Source organism: Gastrolobium bilobum, unplaced genomic scaffold (genome assembly GCF_033153095.1).
Source record: "Gastrolobium bilobum isolate Gb01-03AN ecotype WA unplaced genomic scaffold, APGP_CSIRO_Gbil_v1 utg7287, whole genome shotgun sequence".
Taxonomy (NCBI): domain Eukaryota; kingdom Viridiplantae; phylum Streptophyta; class Magnoliopsida; order Fabales; family Fabaceae; genus Gastrolobium; species Gastrolobium bilobum.
The window spans coordinates 90,512-111,335 of NW_026896660.1; the positions used below are offsets into that span (position 1 = coordinate 90,512).

The following is a 20,824-nucleotide window of genomic DNA, read 5'->3' on the forward strand; positions in this document are numbered from 1 at the left end:
TAAACTAGTCGCAATTGGACTTGCATAATAATCATACAAACGCGATTTAGTCCAACTCATGCATACTAGACGTCATTAGCCATAAAGCATACATATCGCGATACTCTATCTCATGCATACTAGTCGTATAATAACATACATGCAAATAAAACAGTTTTATTTTGAGATAGTCATGGTGCTCGCTCTTTTGTCCATCTTGCTTCTCAAGCCTCGGCTTCTTGTTGTCTATACGCCACTAGCCTAATTTCTCTAATTACAATTAAAGAAACTCCAAAACATCTTGGAGGGACAAAATTTAAATTACAAAATTTAAATTACAAAAAATTTGAAATTTAAATTACATCTCTTGTAAAAGAGCCCAAAATTACAAATTAATTTAAAACTTTAAATTTCAAATTCCAGGCACCATGACCATCCCCTTCCTCTTTTGCACCTGAAATCTTAGACAACTCACAAGTACAAAATATTATCACATAATATATATTTTTCACGTATGTCTTGATATTTAACAATTAATTATCAAAACATATTTAAAATTTAAAACTTTTCTTAATTTTTCAATTGGCCGAATTTTATAACAATTACTAGCCCTATGACTCTCAAGCCCTTTGGGCGTGTGACGAGTCATTTTCCCAGCTAGACAAGATTCACATTGTCCATAGGATTCCAAATCCAAGGAATCTAGGTATCCATTTGCATGCATCCTAGACAATCTTGTTTCATTTATTTGCCCTAGTCTACAGTGCCAAAGATATGATTGATTATCCATCCTAGGTCGTTTCACATCTATTTTGAGCACTTCAGTTCCCATTTCCAGAACATACAATCTATTTATTAAGGTAGCAGTACCATAAATAATATCATTCATAATGATAGAAAATGTACCATTCTTAATACTGAAAATAAAACCATCTTGTTCCAAACAAGAAATTGAAATAATGTTTCTAGAAATACTTGAAACATAAAGACATTTATTCAAATGCAAAATAAGGCCCGTAGGCAAAATGAGGTCGGCTTCTCCAACAGAATGAGCAGCAACTCTTGCTCCATTTCCAACGCGGAGGTCCACCTCGTTCCTCTCCAATCTCCTGGGGCTCCTAAGTGCCTGCAACATATTGCAGATGTGAGAACCACAACCGGTATCCAATACCCATGAAGTAGGATTAACACATGAATAATTTATCTCAATCATGAAAATACCTGAGGTAGAAGCATCACCATGCTTCTTGTCCTTCACACTCTTCAGGTAGTCTGGACAGTTCCTCTTCCAATGGCCTTTCTTGCCACAATGGAAGCACTCAGCATCGCCTTTGTCCTTGGATGCTTTCTTACCCTTCTTGTTGCCCTTCTTCTTCTTGGATTTTCCTTTGGGCTTAAGGGAGTCACCTTTAGCAGGCCCCTTACCCTTACCCTTAGCCTTGCTAGGCCCACCAATCAGAAGAGCTTGTGTCTTATCCTTCTTGATAGACACTTCAGCGGTTGTTAACATACTTAACAACTCAGGCAAGTTCACTTGCATCCCATGCATGTGGTAATTCATGATGAATTGACTAAAGGAAGGTGGAAGTGAGGTGAGCACTAAGTCATTACTTAGTTCGGCATCCATGATAAAGCCTAGATTTCCTAGCTTCTCAATCAGACCGATCATCTTAAGAACATGACTGCCAACAGGCATGCTCTCAGACATCATGCAAGAGAACAATTCTCTTGAGGCCTCATACCTCTCATGCCTGCCTTTAATATCATACAACTCCTTGAGATGTAAGACAATAGAGGGAGCATCCATATGCTCATGCTGCTTTTGCAGTTCAGGTGACATGGATGCCAACATGATGCAGACAGCCAACACATTGTCATCCATGTGCTGTTTGTGGGCCTCAAAATCAAATTCTGCGAACCCATCTTCCCCTTCCCTAGGAGCTACGGGTAATTCAGCATCTAGGACGTAAGCAATCTTTTCGGCCCTTAGAACAATTCTTAGGTTCCGATACCAGTCCATAAAATTTGGACCGGTCAGCTTGTTCGTATCAAGTATTGAGCGCAGTGACAGTGTATTAGTCATACTAATTAACTGAAAAATGTAAAGATAAAATTAATTAATATTTGGTCATGTAGTAAAAACAAATTATTAAAGACTTTAAATAATTTTGCCCCTCCCACTATTTTATCTAAGTCAATGACCCTTCCTTTTGACTTAGGGTTATTCTACTTTTAGAATTTACCTTAGTGGGATTAAGAATGCGATTATTTATTTTAACCCCCGTCTGAGACCGCAAGATTAATTTAAATAATGGATTGATCTTTATCAATGGTATCTTATACCCTTTCTTAACATTAGGTTGACAACTCTTTGTCACCTAGTGGTGCATCTCATGCAACCAACCTAGCACTATTACCCTAAGCACATAAGCCCGGCTGAGCCTGCAGCTCATGTCTCAGTTAAGCACTAACCAGCACCCCAAGTGTCTTACACTTCTAATACTACTTTTACTCAACGAAACAGTGGATCCCAACTGGGTTGTAGAGCACCACTATTTAGAGGAGTTTTGAGTAATATTGGTGGTGGGAGGTAATCATGCGCTCAATAATTTTATTCCTTTTAAGGGTTCATTTTATTAAGGGTTTATTAAGTCTCATCAAACGCATTAATATATTATCATGCTAGTCGTAACCTATGTCATACATCTAATGGTTTAAACTAGTCGCAATTGGACTTGCATAATAATCATACAAACGCGATTTAGTCCAACTCATGCATACTAGACGTCATTAGCCATAAAGCATACATATCGCGATACTCTATCTCATGCATACTAGTCGTATAATAACATACATGCAAATAAAACAGTTTTATTTTGAGATAGTCATGGTGCTCGCTCTTTTGTCCATCTTGCTTCTCAAGCCTCGGCTTCTTGTCGTCTATACACCACTAGCCTAATTTCTCTAATTACAATTAAAGAAACTCCAAAACATCTTGGAGGGACAAAATTTAAATTACAAAAAATTTGAAATTTAAATTACATCTCTTGTAAAAGAGCCCAAAATTACAAATTAATTTAAAACTTCAAATTTCAAATTCCGGGCACCATGACCATCTCCTTCCTCTTTTAAACCTGAAATGTTAGACAACTCACAAGTACAAAATATTATCACATAATATATATTTTTCACGTATGTCTTGATATTTAACAATTAATTATCAAAACATATTTAAAATTTAAAACTTTTCTTAATTTTTCAATTGGCCGAATTATATAACAATTAATATAATTCTAATTTTGTTGACTCTTTCTCAAAGAACACAAAATTAAATCATGCATATAGCCATCAACACTTAATGGCCGAACCATATACTCATGTATATGAGATTAATTTTCAAAAAATTTTATTGCATGCTCATGAAACAATTCATGGAGAAAAAAAATAAGAAAACAAATAAGGTGTTCAAAACACCTTTCATGGTCGAACTCCACCCTTCAAAAAGGTGCTTCCTTTTAAAACTTTTATAAAGAAAAAGACAACCATGAATATGAATGGATGCATGAACATGGCATTCGAAATAACATGTTCATAAAAACAAAAACTTTAACCGTTTAAAGTATTGTAAATTAGAATCCAATCATAAAAAATTGAATCTTTAACCTTTAAAGAGATTTTAACCGTGAAAAATATGATCACAAACAAGGTACCATCACCCGTCGATGGTAAAGCAACCGGGCTCTGATACCACTTGAAAGTTCGAAATGGCCTTGAAGGCCGATGCATGCAAGAGGGAAAAACAAAATTTTTCTTTGCGGAATATACATGCACATCAAGATCATGCTTTAGGAAAGCATGATGTTACCTTGTTCGTGAAATCACCAGATGTTCAAGGCAGGTCTGAAGGGTTCAGACCCTCTAATGTTGATCCACACCACCCACTCGTCTAGGTGCAAGAACTCCTTCTTATGAAGCCACCGGATGATCACCACAAAGAGGCTTGATAGGTGCTCTATGTGTGAAGATGGAGGCTAGGTGAAAGTGTTTGAAAGAGTGAAGATATCAATGTGAAAGCTTCACAAGTGGCGCAGGAGAAAGGAGAGAATAGGCTAGACTTTTCAGAAAAACTTTTTGAGGAACAACTTATCACTTAGGCGCATAAGAGGTGAGTATTTAAAATAAAATACCAATCAGATTTTTCTCCCAAAAATCTGATCATTAGGCGCCAGATTGGAGAGAGAGAAGTGGAGATGTTTAATTTCAAAAATTACTAACAGGCTCCTGGAATATTCTCTTGCGAATTGGTTCAAAACCTATTCAAAATTCTGATCAGAAATCTTCATAAGATCAGCTATATGATGCGCCCCTTATAGCCCAAAAAGGTGACCAGATACATCTGAGTAGTTGCATTCAAATTTGAATCAACTCACTCAGATTTTCTCTCAACTGACTGAATCTTCTGGAGCTGATTTTGATGAGCAAATCTTGCTCACCAACAGCCCAAATCAGCGCCATATATAGCCTTGGATTATGTCCAAAATATTCTCTCATGATACTAGAGATTTGTTCCAACAAGATCACATCTTATCATTTTGTTAAGAAACAACCTTTCATAGGCAATTCAAATTCGAATTCAAATATTTGAATTTCAAACATTCAAATATTCAAATTCAAATGTTCAAACATTGAAATTCAAAATTCAAATTCAAAGTTCAAATTTCAAAATTCAAATTTCAAAATTCAAATTCAAATTTCGAAATCCAAATTTCAAATTTCAAATTTCAAATTCAAAATTCGAATTTCGAAATTCAAATTCAAAATTCAAAATTTCAAAATTCAAATTTTGAATTCCAAAATTCAAAATTTAAATGTTTGATAATTAATTTAACTAGTTAAATTAATTAGTAATGTCTTAGACTATCCAAGCCCATTACAATGATCCATGTGCCCTCCACCCCTTTAGGTGGAGTTCCAAACAACTTCTTGGGCTAATAACAATTGTTAGGCCCAATACCATTAATGCTAGAGCATCTAGACAATTAGGTGTTAGTGTGTGACCCATTAGGTCCAACATAGCCACTGACATAAATGGGTTTGGGCCCAATAAGCCCACAACCCATCTAATGACAACACAGAGCACTAGCAATGCTTTGTTGCCCCAGAACTAGTTAGATTAATGATTTGATCATCCTATTAAACATATTTGGTTGTCGTATGTTTGTCCCTTCGTCTCGGTTACCTTCCCATAAAACCTAGGGTAAGGAAACGCACCAACCCTTGCGGTTTAGGGTTAGCTTTATATGAAATAAGGAGTCTTCAATTTACTAACTCTAAAGGCGGATCATCTTATGATCTCTTTTACTATGCATAGATTCCCGAGTCACTGTAAATGTCATCCTGATTTCTCCGGTTTAAGGATAACCTAATCTCTCACAGAGATTTGACGAATTCCTTCAGCTTATCACCCTAGCCCTGTGCACTATCAGGACAAGCCCAAGAGCATACCTAGGAGTCTCCATGTTTCAGGCAGACGAGGTATACAGTCAAAGCATGCCTTCTAGAACACAGTCTAAGTGATAACTTTTGGTCTAAGGAAAGACATACCCAAATATGAAGAGACTACTCTAATGATACTATCTGTGAGATTTCCTCATAGAGTCTCTTTGTGGGTCCGTTCAGTGCGAGCTATACCCTTATAGGTCCACCCACGACTTTAGCTAAGACATCTCCATATCTGTAGCACATTAGGTCTATACCTTGTATCCATATACAAGTAGATAAGTCATGCTAGTCTTACCCGAGATTACTGACCTCATTCTCAGTATCTCTAGACTAGGAACACAAAATTAGGAATAAACATCTGGTATTCTTGAATCCTCATGATTGTGATCTCATCACAGATACTCAAGAGATACCTATTTTATTCCACGGGGTTTATCAAGTTATTCATAATATATTAACATTAATATCGAGACAGAATTATGAGACAAGATAAAGAGTGCTTTTATTTATTTGCAACAATATTAAAAAAAGTCTACATCTCTGTCCTTATTTAATCATAAGATTGTCTCTAGGACACCCAAATACTAACACATATTTGGGCCCATTAGTGGAGAAAACTCTTTCACCACTAATGCCCAAAAAAGGGCGCATGGGTCAAGTGGGCTTGGAGTCCGTACTCCAACCCAAATTGACTCATAGTCTTGACAAAGCTCAATAACTCACTATTGGTCCAAACTTGCTATAACTTGCAATAAAGAATAACCTTTGTGTGTGACCCATTAGGCCCAATTAGTTACTGACATAAATAAACTTGAACCAGTTAAACTCCTTTAAAAGGCTCAATCCATTTAATGACTACATGATACACTTGCAATGCTCTGTAGCCCCAGAACTAATTGAGTTGATCAAGTGATCTACCTTTCTGATTTGGATACCGTGCCAACATTGTCCCTCACATCATCATTCACATTTAGTCAAGAGCAAGGATAGAGTATCATCTCTCTTTATGACTAAATATAATATTTCACAGGAACTAGGAATCTTCTTCTATTGACTCTAAGACAGATCATGGCTCTTCATGATCTCTTACTATGCATAGATTCCCGAGTCAACTAGAAGTCATCTCAGCCCTACCGGTCTTTGTGAATAACTAATCCCTTATAGGGGATTGTGAGTCCTTTCGGCATGTCCATCTATACTTATGTATTCGAGTTATACCCAAGAGTACACTGTTCTCCCCATTTTCAAACGGATAGAGTTGTACGGTCAAAGTATAACTCTAAGACATAGTATTCGATGACATCCTTAAGTCTAGGACGATCCGCACTACCAAACGTTCAGAGACTTTACAAATCCAATGATACTCTCCATAATGAATCCTTGTGGAGTCTCTAAGCGGGTCAGTTCAATGCTATCTGTTCTCCAACAGATCCACCCACGACATCAGCTAAGGCATCACCATGCATGCATTCCATGAGGTCCTTACCTTGTATCTCCATACAAGTAGATGATGTCATACTAGTCTTATTGAAATCACCAATACCCTTTCTTGGTGATTCAAGACCAGGAACATATTTTAGGTAATAAACATTCAGTGTCCTCGAGTCCTCATGATCATGATCCCTATCATAGATCCCCGAGTGAACACCTCTTCTATTCTTAGGGTCTTTAAATGCATATTAACAATAAAATATTGGTGAGACATAAATATGATAAAGATAAAGTTTGCTCATATTTATTAATCATGAAATACTAAATAGAAAAAAGGTGTTCATCTGATAAAACAGATTGTCTCTAGGACACCTATATACTAACACAGTCTGCATAGGTCGCAGTTGGAATCCTTCTTGATGGAGCCAAAAAGGGCGCACCAACAAGGATAAATAAGACGATTTGTTGCAAATCAAATCTTATCAAATCTTGCCAACAACATCCTATCATATCTTTATGATATTAGGTTCAAAGTCTAATCAATATCTAATCATAAATCATCATATAATCAGCTATATGGTGCGCCCCATATAGCCTAAATAATGACCAGATACATTTGAGTAGTTGCATTCAAACTTGAATCAAATCACTCAAATATTCTCCCAACAGATCGTATCTTCTGGAGCTGATTCTGATAACTAACCAACAGCCAAATCAGCGCCCCAAATCTTCTTAGATTATGTCCAAAATATTTCCTCTTGATATGTTCCAACAAGATGAGATCTTGTTCTTTTGTTATGAAACAACTTTTCATAGCCAATTCAAATTCGAATTTCAAACATTTGAATTCAAACTTTCAAACACTTAAATTTTTAAATTCAAATTCAAATTCTAAATTCAAATTCAAATTTCAAAATTCAAACTCAAAATTCAAATTTCAAAATTCAAAATTTAAATTTCAGATTTCAAATTTCAAAATTCAAATTCAAAATTCAAATTTCAAAATTCAAATTCAAAATTCAAAATTTAAACATTTGATAATTAATTTAACTAATTAAATTAATTAGTAATGTTTTGGACTATCCAAACCCATTACTTTGATCCATGCGCCCTCCACCTTATCTGTGGAGTTCCAAACTACTTCTTGGGCTAATAACAATTGTTAGGCCAATACCATTAATGCTAGAGCATCTAGACAATTAGGTGTTAGTGTGTGACCCATTAGGTCCAACATAGCCACTGACATAAATGGGTTTGGGCCCAATAAGCCCACAACCCATCTAATGACAACACAGAGCACTAGCAATGCTTTGTTGCCCCAGAACTAGTTAGATTAGTGACTTGATCATCCTATTGCACATATTTGGTTGCCGTATATATTTCCTTTCGTCTCGGTTACCTTTCCATAAAACTTAGGGTAAGGAAGCATATCAACCCCTGCGGTTTAGGGTAAGCTTTATTCGAAATAGGGAATCTTCAATTTACAGACTCTAAAGGCAGATCATCTCATGATCTCTTTTACTATGCATAGATTCTCGAGTCCCTGTAAATGTCATCCCGATTTCTCCGGTTTACAGATAACCTAATCTCTCACAGAGATTTGACGAATTCCTTCAGCTTATCACCCTAGCCCTGTGTTCTTTCAGGACAAGCCCAACAGTATACCTATGAGTCTCCATGTTTCAGGCAGACGAGGTGCACAATCAAAGCATGCCTTCTAGAACACAGTCTAGGTAATAACTTCTGGTCTTAGGAAAGACATACCCAAATATAAAGAGACTACTCTAATGATACTCTCTGTGAGAGTTCCTCATAGAGTCTCTTTGTGGGTCTGTTCAGTGCGAGTTATACCCTTATAGGTCCACCCACGACTTTAGCTAAGACATCTCCATATCTGTAGCATATGAGGTCTATACCTTGTATCCATATACAAGTAGATAAGTCGTGCTAGTCTTACCCGAGATTACTGACCTCATTCTCAGTATCTCTAGACTAGGAACATAAAATTAGAAATAAACATCTGGTATTCTTGAATCCTCATGATTGTGATCTCATCACAGATACTCAAGAGATACCTATTTTATTCCACGGGGTTTATCAAGTTATTCATAATATATTAACATTAATATCGAGACAGAATTATGAAACAAGATAAAGAGTGCTTTTATTTATTTGCGACAATATTAAAAAGGTCTACATCTATGTCCTTATTTAATCATAAGATTGTCTTTAGGACACCCAAATACTAACATGGCAATCAAGCCATTTAAAAATACAATATTCATCCATTGGGATTTCCAAGAGACAACCATCCTTGATCAATCCTCTTAGGCATTATGCCACCTGAACCTCCGCAAAGGAGCCATTTCCAGAGGAAATCCCACACATTAATGCACATTCTAAACATGTTACAATATTATAAAATCACAAACTATCAGACATTATAAAAGCACACTACTACTAGTAGTATATAACATTTAGTCATACTTTCTTATATCACATTTGTTTCCTTCATGGCATATCTGTCAAGTTAAACCAGTATTCCATTATTGACAATTGTACTTTCAATATACCTTGTCCAATGCCATCTATGGCAATTCTCTCAACTTCTTCCATTGTACTCACAATACATCATGATATCCTCACTTATGTCCAATCAATATGACATCATCGTGGACTGAAATTTCATATTCCAACATTAACGTACCTTCATCACTGTCACAGTCATTCCAAGGTACTCACATTCCTCACAATCAGATTTTAAAGATTCAAATTATTTCTACACCTAAACATCTCAATTCATTAAAGTGTATGCCCTCCATTAGGGACTTATAACTTTCTTATCTAACCTCAATGTATCCAAGCTTAGATATAAGCATACCTATTCAAATTTCCAAGAGTTCACCGGGATTCCAAGTCACCCTCTATGTCAAAGTCAGACCACTAAATCCATATGTACCTTATTGTTTTAACTACTCCACACATATAGAGAAGATTTACCAACATTATCCTCATGATATCAACTCATCTCAATTATCCTTATTAACCACAAGATCACAATCCACCTATGGTAGCATTCTACCTAAAAGGGTTAGAAAAAATATTCCAATTTGTTTTCATTGGGTCCTCAATCATGTTTTATTTGCATTAAGTATGGTTATTTTAAATGAAAACATTGTTTCAAAACCAAAAGGTTCTACCATATTTTAATTCAAACACCATGATTGTAACAACGCTTAATATCATATGTATGTTAATGCGCTGGTCATGAACGGGGTGTTACACTGACTAAGTCTGCACTTTTTCTACCGGTGCAGGTTAACTTCTTTATTGAGATATTGAGGAAGCTCTATGTGAATGAAATTGTACGACTTCATGGGAATCCTGTTAGTATTGTGAGCGACCGGGACCGAAAGTTCACTTCACATTTTTGGGGAGCTTTGCAACAGGCTTTTGGCACTCAGCTTAGACTGAGTACTGCGTACCATCCACAGACTGATGATCATACTAAGAGGACCATTCATACATTGGAGGATAATAATAACTTTTGAAGCTTGTATGTTGGAGCAGGTACTACTTGGGATAAGTACCTATCATTGGTGAAATTTTCATATAATAATAGTTTTCACTCCAGTTTGGGCATGGCACCTTATGAGGCATTGTATGGACGGAGATGTCGGACTCCAACGTGTTGGTATGAGGTAGGTGATAAGGAAAGGTTTGGACATGATTTTGTGCAAGAAACAACTGAGCAGATAGAAATGATCAGAGATAACTGAAATTGGTATAAAGTCGTCAGAAAAGTTACTATGATAATAAGCATAGACCGGTGAAGGAGAGTTGTATTTGTTAGAGTAACTGAAAGGTTCAATGAAGGAAAGCATGTATTTGTTAAATTATCACCAGTTACAAGTGTTGGTCGTGCTTTGGGAGTGAGGAAGCAAAGTAGTAAGAACCTGCACCGTTAAATTATAATTTTTAAAATTAAATAATAACTAAATGAGGATTATTAAATGAAAGATTTAATTATTTTAATTAATTAAGATAAAGCACCTTTTGATGAAAGGATAAATATTGAGGGTTTCGCGGTAAAAAATGCAGTAGGGGCGAAATTACTCGAAACTTAAAGATAATTAGCAATTATTATTCCATAAGTTTTATGAAGTTAATGACAACAAAATAAATTTTTCTATACCTGCGGTAGAAACAGCAGGTATAGAAAAATATCCGAAACTGAAAATAAATTATAGATTCATGCGTCATAAATTTTATATGACACGGTGGTCCAAAATTAATAGTGAGTTAGACGATTGTAGCGAGTGGGTCTATACCGGTTGAGTTAAGTCAGTCTACTGTAAATAACTTAAACCTAGTCACTCACTCTTATTTCTTTTGTTCACCTACGTAAACCACCCTCTTTATTTTCTCTTATAGCAGAAAATGCTCTTCTCTTCTAGGATTTCATCATTTCTTCAAGAAAACAACCAAGACACATCATTTCTTCATCATTTGATCACCCAAACATTGTAAATACTTGAGAGAAAGCATTTTAGAGGAGAAAAACCCATTCTTGAAGGGTTTAAGATTCTGTTTTGTGAGGTTAGAAGGTTGTCCTTTTAGGTTGAGTGGATTGGAGTCACTTACATATACATTGAACCATCAAGGAGAGATTTTGGTGAAGAAAGAACCAAGCTTTCCCAAGAAATATTCGTGCAACCTCTGGACAATAGCATGGAGTAGCATCAAAGCCTTCAAAATCTTTTTTTACAATTTTGAAGCCTTAAGTATATGTCTCAACCTTTCCTCTTATGTTTCATACGAAAATATTGAGTCTTGGAGATGTTAAATGAGAAAAATAAGTGACCAAGATGATTACTAGCTTAAACATCCTTAAAAATAGTAGCTGGAACCTCATTAAATGTTAAAAATGGTACCTTTTATTGCTTGAAAATAAGCTTCTGGACGAAAAATTGATATTTTGCGACATATATCAGGATATGTGAACAGTGTGTATCCCGATATATAATATTCAGAAATTTGAACAGTGTGTCTCCCGATATCTAATATCCGAATATGTGAACAGTGTGTATCCCAATATCAAATATCCGGATATGTGAACAATACGTATCCCGATATTTGGTCTAGACAACAGCGACATGTTTTAGTAAAAATTTGATATCTCAAGCTACAAAGCTCCAAATTAAGTGAGGTTTAAACCTATGTGAAGCTAACATATAGGGCTACAACTCTGTAAATATTCATAGCTGTTGGATAAGCGAATTTACAGTAGTTTAATTTTGAAGTAGCATCTTGGTTACTGAAAATATAACCGGAGTTATACAACTCCAATTGAGACATGTAATATGTCATTGGAAAGCTTGAGATGTCTAGTATAACATATTAAAATCTTAGAATTGTTGGTAAAGAGTTACAATTTCAATTTTAAAAACGATAAGCGAAGTTTGTTGTCATATTCACAATTATTTGGATTGGGCTGTTGGTAGTGGGCTAAAATAAATAAATAAAATAAAAATTTAATACTTCTATTACTATAATTTTTATTATTATTATATTTTTTTCCTTAAAAAAATGAAAATATAATAAAAAATGGAAAAGACATGATATAAAAAAGGGACAAAACAAGGTGTTCACAAACGTCCTGTTAAGACGGATTCAAATAATCGACGAAGGTTTTAGAATAGAGTAAATTGATACTAAATTGATTTTTTTGTATTAATAGTTTAGTTTTGTATAAAGACAAATATGATAATGTTTTAAATATTTTAAAATTAATTGTGACAAAAATATTTAAAACATTAGTACCGTGAAAGCTTTAAGGGGGCGTTTGGTACAGGAAAAATATTTTACCAAGAAAAAAAAATTTGCTCAAAATATGGTGGGAAGAATTTTTTGCCAGGTAAGTTAAAAAAGGTGTTTGGTAGGACAAAATTTTTTCTGAAAAATTGGGTGAATTTTACTGATGTGTTTGGATGGTTGTAAAATATTGATGGGAAAGTAAACGTAAGTTACCAAAATGCCCACCATTTTGAATATTGAATTTCCTGTACAGATGTAACAAATCTGCAACAAAATTTTTTACATTTATAATTAACTGAAAAATAAAATAAAAAATTAATAATGAACAAAATCATTTTATCAGATTTGTAATAAATCAGTAGAAAAAAAAAACAAGTAAATACAAATTAGTATGTTTCCGATTGCACAAATAAAAAAATGTGCAGGGTATGTTTCCGATTGCACAAATTCACAGAGTATCATTTTATTGAGACACATGTGCAGGCTAATTTTGTCAACCAAAAGATGTTATACCTTCACTGCAGCTTAGCAAAAAAGAATTTCCACCCATTCAATGGCAAAATTCACATTATGGTTTGTGTGTAAAACAATTAGACGGGAAAGAATTTTTTCCACACCCCTTTCAACTCTTCTTCGTATCAAATATAGTCATATAATTTTGGATTTTATTACTATAATGTTACATGATATAAGAACATTTTCCTACCCTCACAATAAAGAAGAGAGAGAAGATGGAATGATGAAAGAGAAAAAAAAAATATGTGGATCCCACCTCTTAATTGTGTGTGTAAGAAAATTTTCTTGAGTTATATAACATAATAGTAATAAAATCCTATAATTTTCTCTACCCTGTTTTCGTGAGCAATTTTCTTTTGCCTTCCTACCAAACAGCCCCTAAGGATTAAAAGTGTTTGATGTTACGGGACAAATTTCTAACTTTTCTGCACAGATAGCAACAGTTCCATCAGCTCTTTTCCTTTTTTCTTTAAAAAAAAATGGTGGATTCCACGTTTGTTTATTTGGGAAGGAAAGTTAAAAGTTTATCATGTACCATGACAAACTTTAAACCTTAGGTTTAATCTTTAAAATTTACAACAGTTGATTCTTTCAGTTTATTTACAACAGTTGATTCTTAGCACTATATAAGGGAAGCCGGAGAAAACCAGGCCACAGCCATTCGTACAAGTCCTTCCCCCCTTTCACTGCCAGTCTACTTCTTCGCTCTATTATTTGAAAGCACTAACATCCTATTTTAAAAGAAAAAAGAAAAATGGACTTGTCCCATACTCAGAAGCCACATGTTGTTTGTGTACCATTCCCAGCACAGGGCCATGTAAACCCTTTCATGCAATTGGCCAAACTCCTTCTTTGTACTGGTTTCCATATAACATTTGTGAACACTGAGTTCAACCACAGGCGTTTGGTTAAGTCGCTTGGATCAGACTTTGTAAAGGGACAGCCACATTTTCGATTTGAGACCATACCGGATGGTCTGCCTCCATCTGATAAGGAAGCAACCCAAGACATTGCATCATTGTGTGATGCAACTAGAAAACATTGTTATGCTCCATTGAAAGAGCTCATAAGAAAGCTCAACACTTCACCTGAAGTGCCTCTAGTTAGCTCAATCATATACGATGGGCTTATGGGCTTTGCCGGAAGAGTGGCAAGGGATTCTGGCATTTCAGAGCAACAGTTTTGGACGGCCTCAGCTTGTGGATTAGTGGGATATTTGCAATTCGATGAGCTTGTCAGAAGAGGCATTCTTCCCTTCGAAGGTGGTGACGGTTTCTGTCTCTTTTTAGTACTAAGCTAATACTCATTAAATCCTTTTATAAACTGAGCCAACGATAATGTTTCATTCTTGTTCATTAAATAAATATTGGAAAATATTACTCTCATTTTTTTACATAAAGTAGTTATCTCTTTTTCTCTCACTTTAAAAATCGTGCCCCTTCTTTTTTCTTTTTTCTTTTTGCTTTTAAATAGCGTGTAACATGAGAGAACTGCTCTGACGTTTAAAGTAGTTTACGCTCATATAATAGAGACGGATAACAAGCTGTACCAAGTACCCACATTAAAAAAAGATTACCGGAATTTTTTTTTTTATAAAAAAAATAAATTAAAATGTTTCAGTTGTGTAATCTTGTAACTTAATTTCTTTGGTCAAATTTTCAGATAAAAATTTTGCTGCTGATGGCTCCTTGGATACAACTCTAGATTGGATCTCTGGAATGAAAAATATCAGAATCAGAGACCTCCCAAGCTTCGTTAGAACCACCACTCTAGATGATATCAATTTTAGTTGCTTTGGTTTCGAAGCAAAAAACTGTTTGAGATCATCTTCAATCATAATTAACACCGTCCAAGAATTGGAAAGTGAAGTCCTCGATACCCTTATGGCCACGAACCCAAGCATATATAACATTGGTCCACTTCAATTGCTTGGTAGACATTTTCCTCAGAGGGACAAAGGCTTCGAGTCAAGTGGTTCAAATTTGTGGAAAAATGATTCAACATGCATCCAATGGCTAGATCGATGGGAACCTTCCTCAGTCATATATGTTAATTATGGAAGTATAACTGTGATGAGTGAGCATCACTTGAAAGAATTTGCTTGGGGACTAGCAAACAGCAATCTACCATTTTTGTGGATAATAAGGCCAGATTTGGTAATGGGTGAATGTATACAATTGCCACAAGAGTTCTTAGATGAGGTCAAGGATAGAGGATACATAACAAGCTGGTGCCCTCAGGACCAAGTGCTTGCTCATCCATCAGTTGGGATCTTTATAACTCATTGTGGCTGGAATTCTACACTTGAGGGTATATGTGGGGGTGTTCCTATGATTGGTTGGCCTTTCTTTGCTGAGCAACAAACAAATTGCAGGTATATAAGCACAAATTGGGGTATAGGGATGGCCGTCAACGATGATGTAAAAAGAGATGAGGTAACAACACTTGTGAAAGAAATGATAACGGGAGAAAAGGGGAAGGAAATGAGACAAAAGTGTTTGGAGTGGAAGAAGAAATTAATAGAAGCTACTGACGTAGGAGGGTCATCTTACAGTGATTTCTATCGATTAATAAAGGAGGCCCTTCGTCACTCCGCTATTTGAGTCCTTCATGAGAGATCCGAAGGTTGGGCTATTAGATAAAATATTATAATGCAATTACTACGCCTTGACTAATCGAAAGCAAGGCTATAAAATAAAATATGTGTATGCATGCAATTGATCAAACATTGCTTATATTTGGAGTGTTTCCGTGTATGTTATTGTATGATTATGTATTTTCAATTGAATAAAAGTTTTTAATTTGGAATATAATATCTAGAATTCATTAGTTTATTTATTTAAAAAGTAAATAAATAATATTTACTTTACTCTCTCTCTCTTTTTTCTTCTCAATACCATCATCTCATTAGTTTTCTTATCCCTCAAGGACCCTGAGGCCGTGGAACAACTTGATTCTTAACATAAAGATAAGACGAGGAAAGCTAAAAGACAGTCATTCTTCAAGTCCTCATCCTTCATAGATATTCAATTTCTTGTGCTCTGTTTTGTTATTTGAACACAATATCCCATATTCAAGGAAAACAAAAAATGGACTCGCTTCATAGCGTAAAGCTTCATGCTGTATGTGTACCGTTCCCAGCACAGGGCCATGTAAACCCTTTCATGCAATTCGCCAAACTTCTTCGTTGCATTGGTTTTCACATAACATTTGTGAACACTGAGTTCAACCACAATCGTTTAGTTAAGTCTCTTGGACCCGACTTTGTGAAGGGTCTGCCAGATTTTCGATTTGAGACCATACCAGATGGTTTGCCACCATCAGAGAAGAATGCAACTCAAGATGTTCCACTACTGTGTGATTCAACGAGGAAAAATTGTTATGAACCATTGAAAGAGCTGGTAAGGAAGCTGAACTGTTCACCTGATGTGCCTTCAGTTAGCTGCATAATTGCTGATGGGACTATGGGCTTCGCTGGAAAAGTGGCAAAAGATTTAGGCATAAGAGAGCTACAGTTTTGGACAGCCTCGGGTTGTGGCTTTGTGGGATATTTGCAATACGATGAACTTGTTAGAAGAGGTATTCTTCCATTCAAAGGTGCGGTTTTTTCTCTCTCTGTTGGTTTTCGATTTTGTGTGCGTCTCCATTCTAGAGTTTATGTGATAATATTGATGACTTAAGACAGCAAAAACCGGCATGATTTTGTTTATTTTTCCATCAACAGTTTTATATTCATTTTACTGCTTGAAATTATCACAAAATTCGAAAAGTTTTACCAATTCAATTTTTTTATAAAAATATTAAATTTACACTCATAATGAAGGCATATCTAATCCATTATTCTTTCTGAATAAGATCTGAACCATACGAATCACCTACGGATAAATTGATTGCTTCTAACCACTAAATCTTAAATAAGCATACATATTTTTAAATAAATAAAAATGTTGAATTATATAACAAGATTTTAATGAATATAAATTTGAAATAAACTAAAGTAGTGTTATAAATTTTTCGTTATAAAAAATAAGTCGCGTACCAAGTTGAAATCAATGTCACTACAGTGATATAACATATAAATTGTTAATAAAATTAAAAATACAATAAGAATAGAAAAAATAACGCGGTTCGTATTATGATAAGATAGCGGATCTCGGATCTTATCTTGGATATCTCAGATGAACAGTCACGGATAACAGAAAAGAAGGAAAAAAAATATTGATTTCCTTCAACTCATGAGTTTCGCATTGTTAATTCAAAGGGTGATCGAACTGAAAAATCGATAACTAAATAAATTAAAAATTAAAAAAATTGTAAATTTTAATTGGATTAGAGTAGTTTTTAGATTGGTTGATGAAAACCGATTCAATCCAAACCGATCCAATATATTAATTTCTCTCTACCTACTTGGGTCTTTCCTCAATCATAGCCCAAAAATTTTTAAACTCAAGACTCATTAAACCATCAACTAAATACAAAAATAAACCTACTCACATCTCATAAAAAAAATTATATTATCATCTACTGATGCTTTGATATTTCAAAAAAAAAATTACAAAGTCAATATAAACAAAAAAAATGTTATTTGCACAATAATTATGAAACAAATTTTAGGATTTTCAAAAATTGAAAATCGATTCAATCCAAATCAAAAAAAATTAGATTGAATCAGATCGGATTTGAAAAAAAAAATCTAACACGAATGGATGATTATATGATCAAATCGAAAGAATTGAATCAGACAATTTTTACTTTCAAAATTAATTCAATCCAGATTGCGAACACCACCCTAGACTCTTTTTAGTACAGCTGTTAAGTAACTAACTATACAGCTCATCTAATTTCCTAAAGCCACGTCAGCAGAGGCTTAACAACTATACCAAAACTTGACTCCAAAGCCGTAATAAAATCGTTAGCTCATAAGGTGCTGCAACTATCAAATCCTGACTCTTTATTTATTTTTGAGTAAAGCTTTTTCTTTAGTCAGTTCTCATTTATCTTTTTATACTTTTTTTTAATCTTCTGGTCTTCTGGTCTCTACGAATTCAAAATAGATTTATTTTATTTTTTTTTTGAAGATTTAATATAGATTTTTTTTGAATTTATGAAAAATCACGATTTCAATTAAATAAGTAATTTTAAATTTCTTAGAGACATTGGGACTAAAATGAAAACCCTATTTTTGTCAGGGACTCAAAAAAATACTTTATTTATTATATGTTTTTTTTTTAAGACTCAAAACTTGACTCTTGACTCTTTATTCTTTACAAAGGCGTAATAAAATCCTTAGCGCATAAGGTGCTGCAACTATCAAAACCTGATTCTTTATTATTGCTTTTTTGGTACACTCAAAACTTGACCCCTGGCTCTTTACAAAGCCGTAATAGAATCCTTAGCCCATGAGGTGCTGCAACTATCAAAACCTGACTCTTTATTATTGTTTTTTTTGGTACACTCAAAACTTGACTCTTGACTCTTTACAAAGCCGTAATAAAATCCCTAGCCCGTAAAAGAAATATTTTGAACAAAAAGTGTATTAATTTAAATATAAAGTTGATAAATTATTTCTGCTGACGAAATTTCTTTATATTATTTTTTTTAAATATTTCAATTGGTGAATTTATATGTCTCCCAAAAATAATACTAAAAAGAATCGAATATATTCACTCACTTTCACCGACTCAGTTTGTCGGTGCAAAGTGAACTACCATTATTTTGATTTTATACCATTTAATAATGAATGATGTTGACAAGGCGACCATAAGACAAAGGGTCTATAATCCCCTGGTTCTTAGGGTCAGGTCGGAGAAGACACGGGGGGAGGGGAGTAGGGATAGGAGGAGAGTAGAGGGAAGAGAGATAAATTCTTGTGATTTTCTGCTTACCCTTTCATTTCCTTCTACACCGACATAAAGGTCCTACAAAATAAAATTATCCATAGTTCAATTAATTTTATATATAGCTGATTAATACTGAAGTTTGAGGCTCTCAAGCCCAATACTCTCAGCTTAATGTTGGATCCTGACTTTAGTTATCTTATAGTCCCGAAAATGCCTGACCTTGTTTGTTATTCTCTTTTGGGCCCTATGACAATAGCTAAACTCTAGCTGTTTATCCCAGTCGGGCCCGCTACAGTGTCACATTAACCTCTTCAGTATGACTGAAATTCAGCTCGAGTGATTAAGGTGCACGATATTTAAGTACAGAATATATAGGTTCTAATAGTGGTGAAAAAAACTCTCATTGTAACAAAAACAAAATTATGTAATGACAGGTTCTTCCAAAAATCTGTTGTTAATAAATGATTTTTATTTTTATTGGGTATTAGTTAAATAATTCCTTATCAATTTGAGTTTTCTTCTTAAAGCAGTTGATGCTTATATAAGGAAAAAGATAACTACAGAAAAAATGACAATATACCAAATTTATAACAAATATTTCAATGTTTAAGTTATCCTTTTGGTACATTAATATTTATGTTATCTGATTTTACTTACCTTTGTCAAATTTTTAGATGAAAATTTCGTTAGCGATGGCACCTTGGATACAAGTTTAGATTGGATCTCAGGAATGAAAAATATCCGACTCCAAGACCTTCCAAGCTTCATTAGAACCACCACTCTAGATGATATCATGTTTGATTTCTTGGGTTCAGAGGCACGTAACTGTTTGAGATCATCTTCAATCATTATCAACACTTTTCAAGAATTGGAAGGTGAAGCCCTTGATGCCCTTAAGGCCAAGAACCCTGACATATACAGCGTTGGCCCACTTCACCTGCTAGGTAGGCATTTTTCTGAAAAGGAAAATGGCTTCATGTCGAGTGGGTCAAGCTTTTGGAAAAATGATCCAGAATGCATAGAATGGCTAGACAAATGGGAACCTTGTTCGGTCATATATGTTAATTACGGAAGTATAACTGTCATGACAGAGCATCACTTGAAAGAATTTGCTTGGGGATTAGCAAATAGCAAGGTACCATTTTTATGGATAATGAGGCCAGATGTTGTAATGGGAGAATCTGTAACTTTGCCACAAGAGTTCTTAGATGAGATCAAGGATAGAGGATATATAACAAGCTGGTGCTCTCAAGACCAAGTGCTTGCTCACCCATCAGTTGGCATCTTTCTAACTCATTGTGGTTGGAATTCTACAATAGAAGGCATATCTGCTGGTGTGCCTATGATCTGTTGGCCCTTCTTTGCTGAGCAACAAACAAATTGCAGGTATGCATGCACAACTTGGGGAATAGGGATGGACATTAACCATGATGTCAAGAGAGAGGAGATAACAAAGATTTTGAAGGATATGACGATGGGAGAAAAGGGAAAGGAAATGAGACAGAAGTCTTTGGAGTGGAAGAAGAAAGCAATAAAAGCTACTGATTTAAGTGGATCGTCTTACAATGATTTCTTTAGGTTAATAAAGGATGCTCTTCATCACAATGCAGTTTGACTCTTGTTCTGTCATGTGTATTGAAGTTGGGTTGTTAGAGAAAAATACCTTTTTACAGTTTTTACTGTTAGTTTAGTACTATGGCCTGATGACAAGGGGAAAGTAAGAGACTCTATGAGATCGG

At 34.8% G+C, this 20,824-nt stretch overlaps 1 protein-coding gene across 1 annotated transcript; it reads left to right on the forward strand.

The window, feature by feature from the left end:
- The first annotated feature begins 13,999 nt into the window (after positions 1–13,999).
- LOC133301349 (uncharacterized) lies at positions 14,000–20,704 on the forward strand. The gene is made up of 4 exons (XM_061500975.1): positions 14,000–14,507; positions 14,908–15,831; positions 16,324–16,842; positions 19,760–20,704. The coding sequence occupies exons 1-4, from the start codon at positions 14,000–14,002 to the stop codon at positions 20,698–20,700; spliced, it is 2,892 nt and encodes a 963-aa protein (XP_061356959.1). The 3' UTR covers positions 20,701–20,704.
- The last annotated feature ends 120 nt before the right edge of the window (positions 20,705–20,824 follow it).

Bases quoted from the DNA above. Each gene is read 5' to 3' on its own strand.
- LOC133301349 (XM_061500975.1), top strand. From the start codon at position 14,000: ATGGACTTGTCCCATACTCAGAAGCCACATGTTGTTTGTGTACCATTC. The intron at 14,508-14,907 runs GTGGTGACGGTT...TCAAATTTTCAG, and splicing joins AGGCATTCTTCCCTTCGAAG to ATAAAAATTTTGCTGCTGAT. The intron at 16,843-19,759 runs GTGCGGTTTTTT...TCAAATTTTTAG, and splicing joins AGGTATTCTTCCATTCAAAG to ATGAAAATTTCGTTAGCGAT.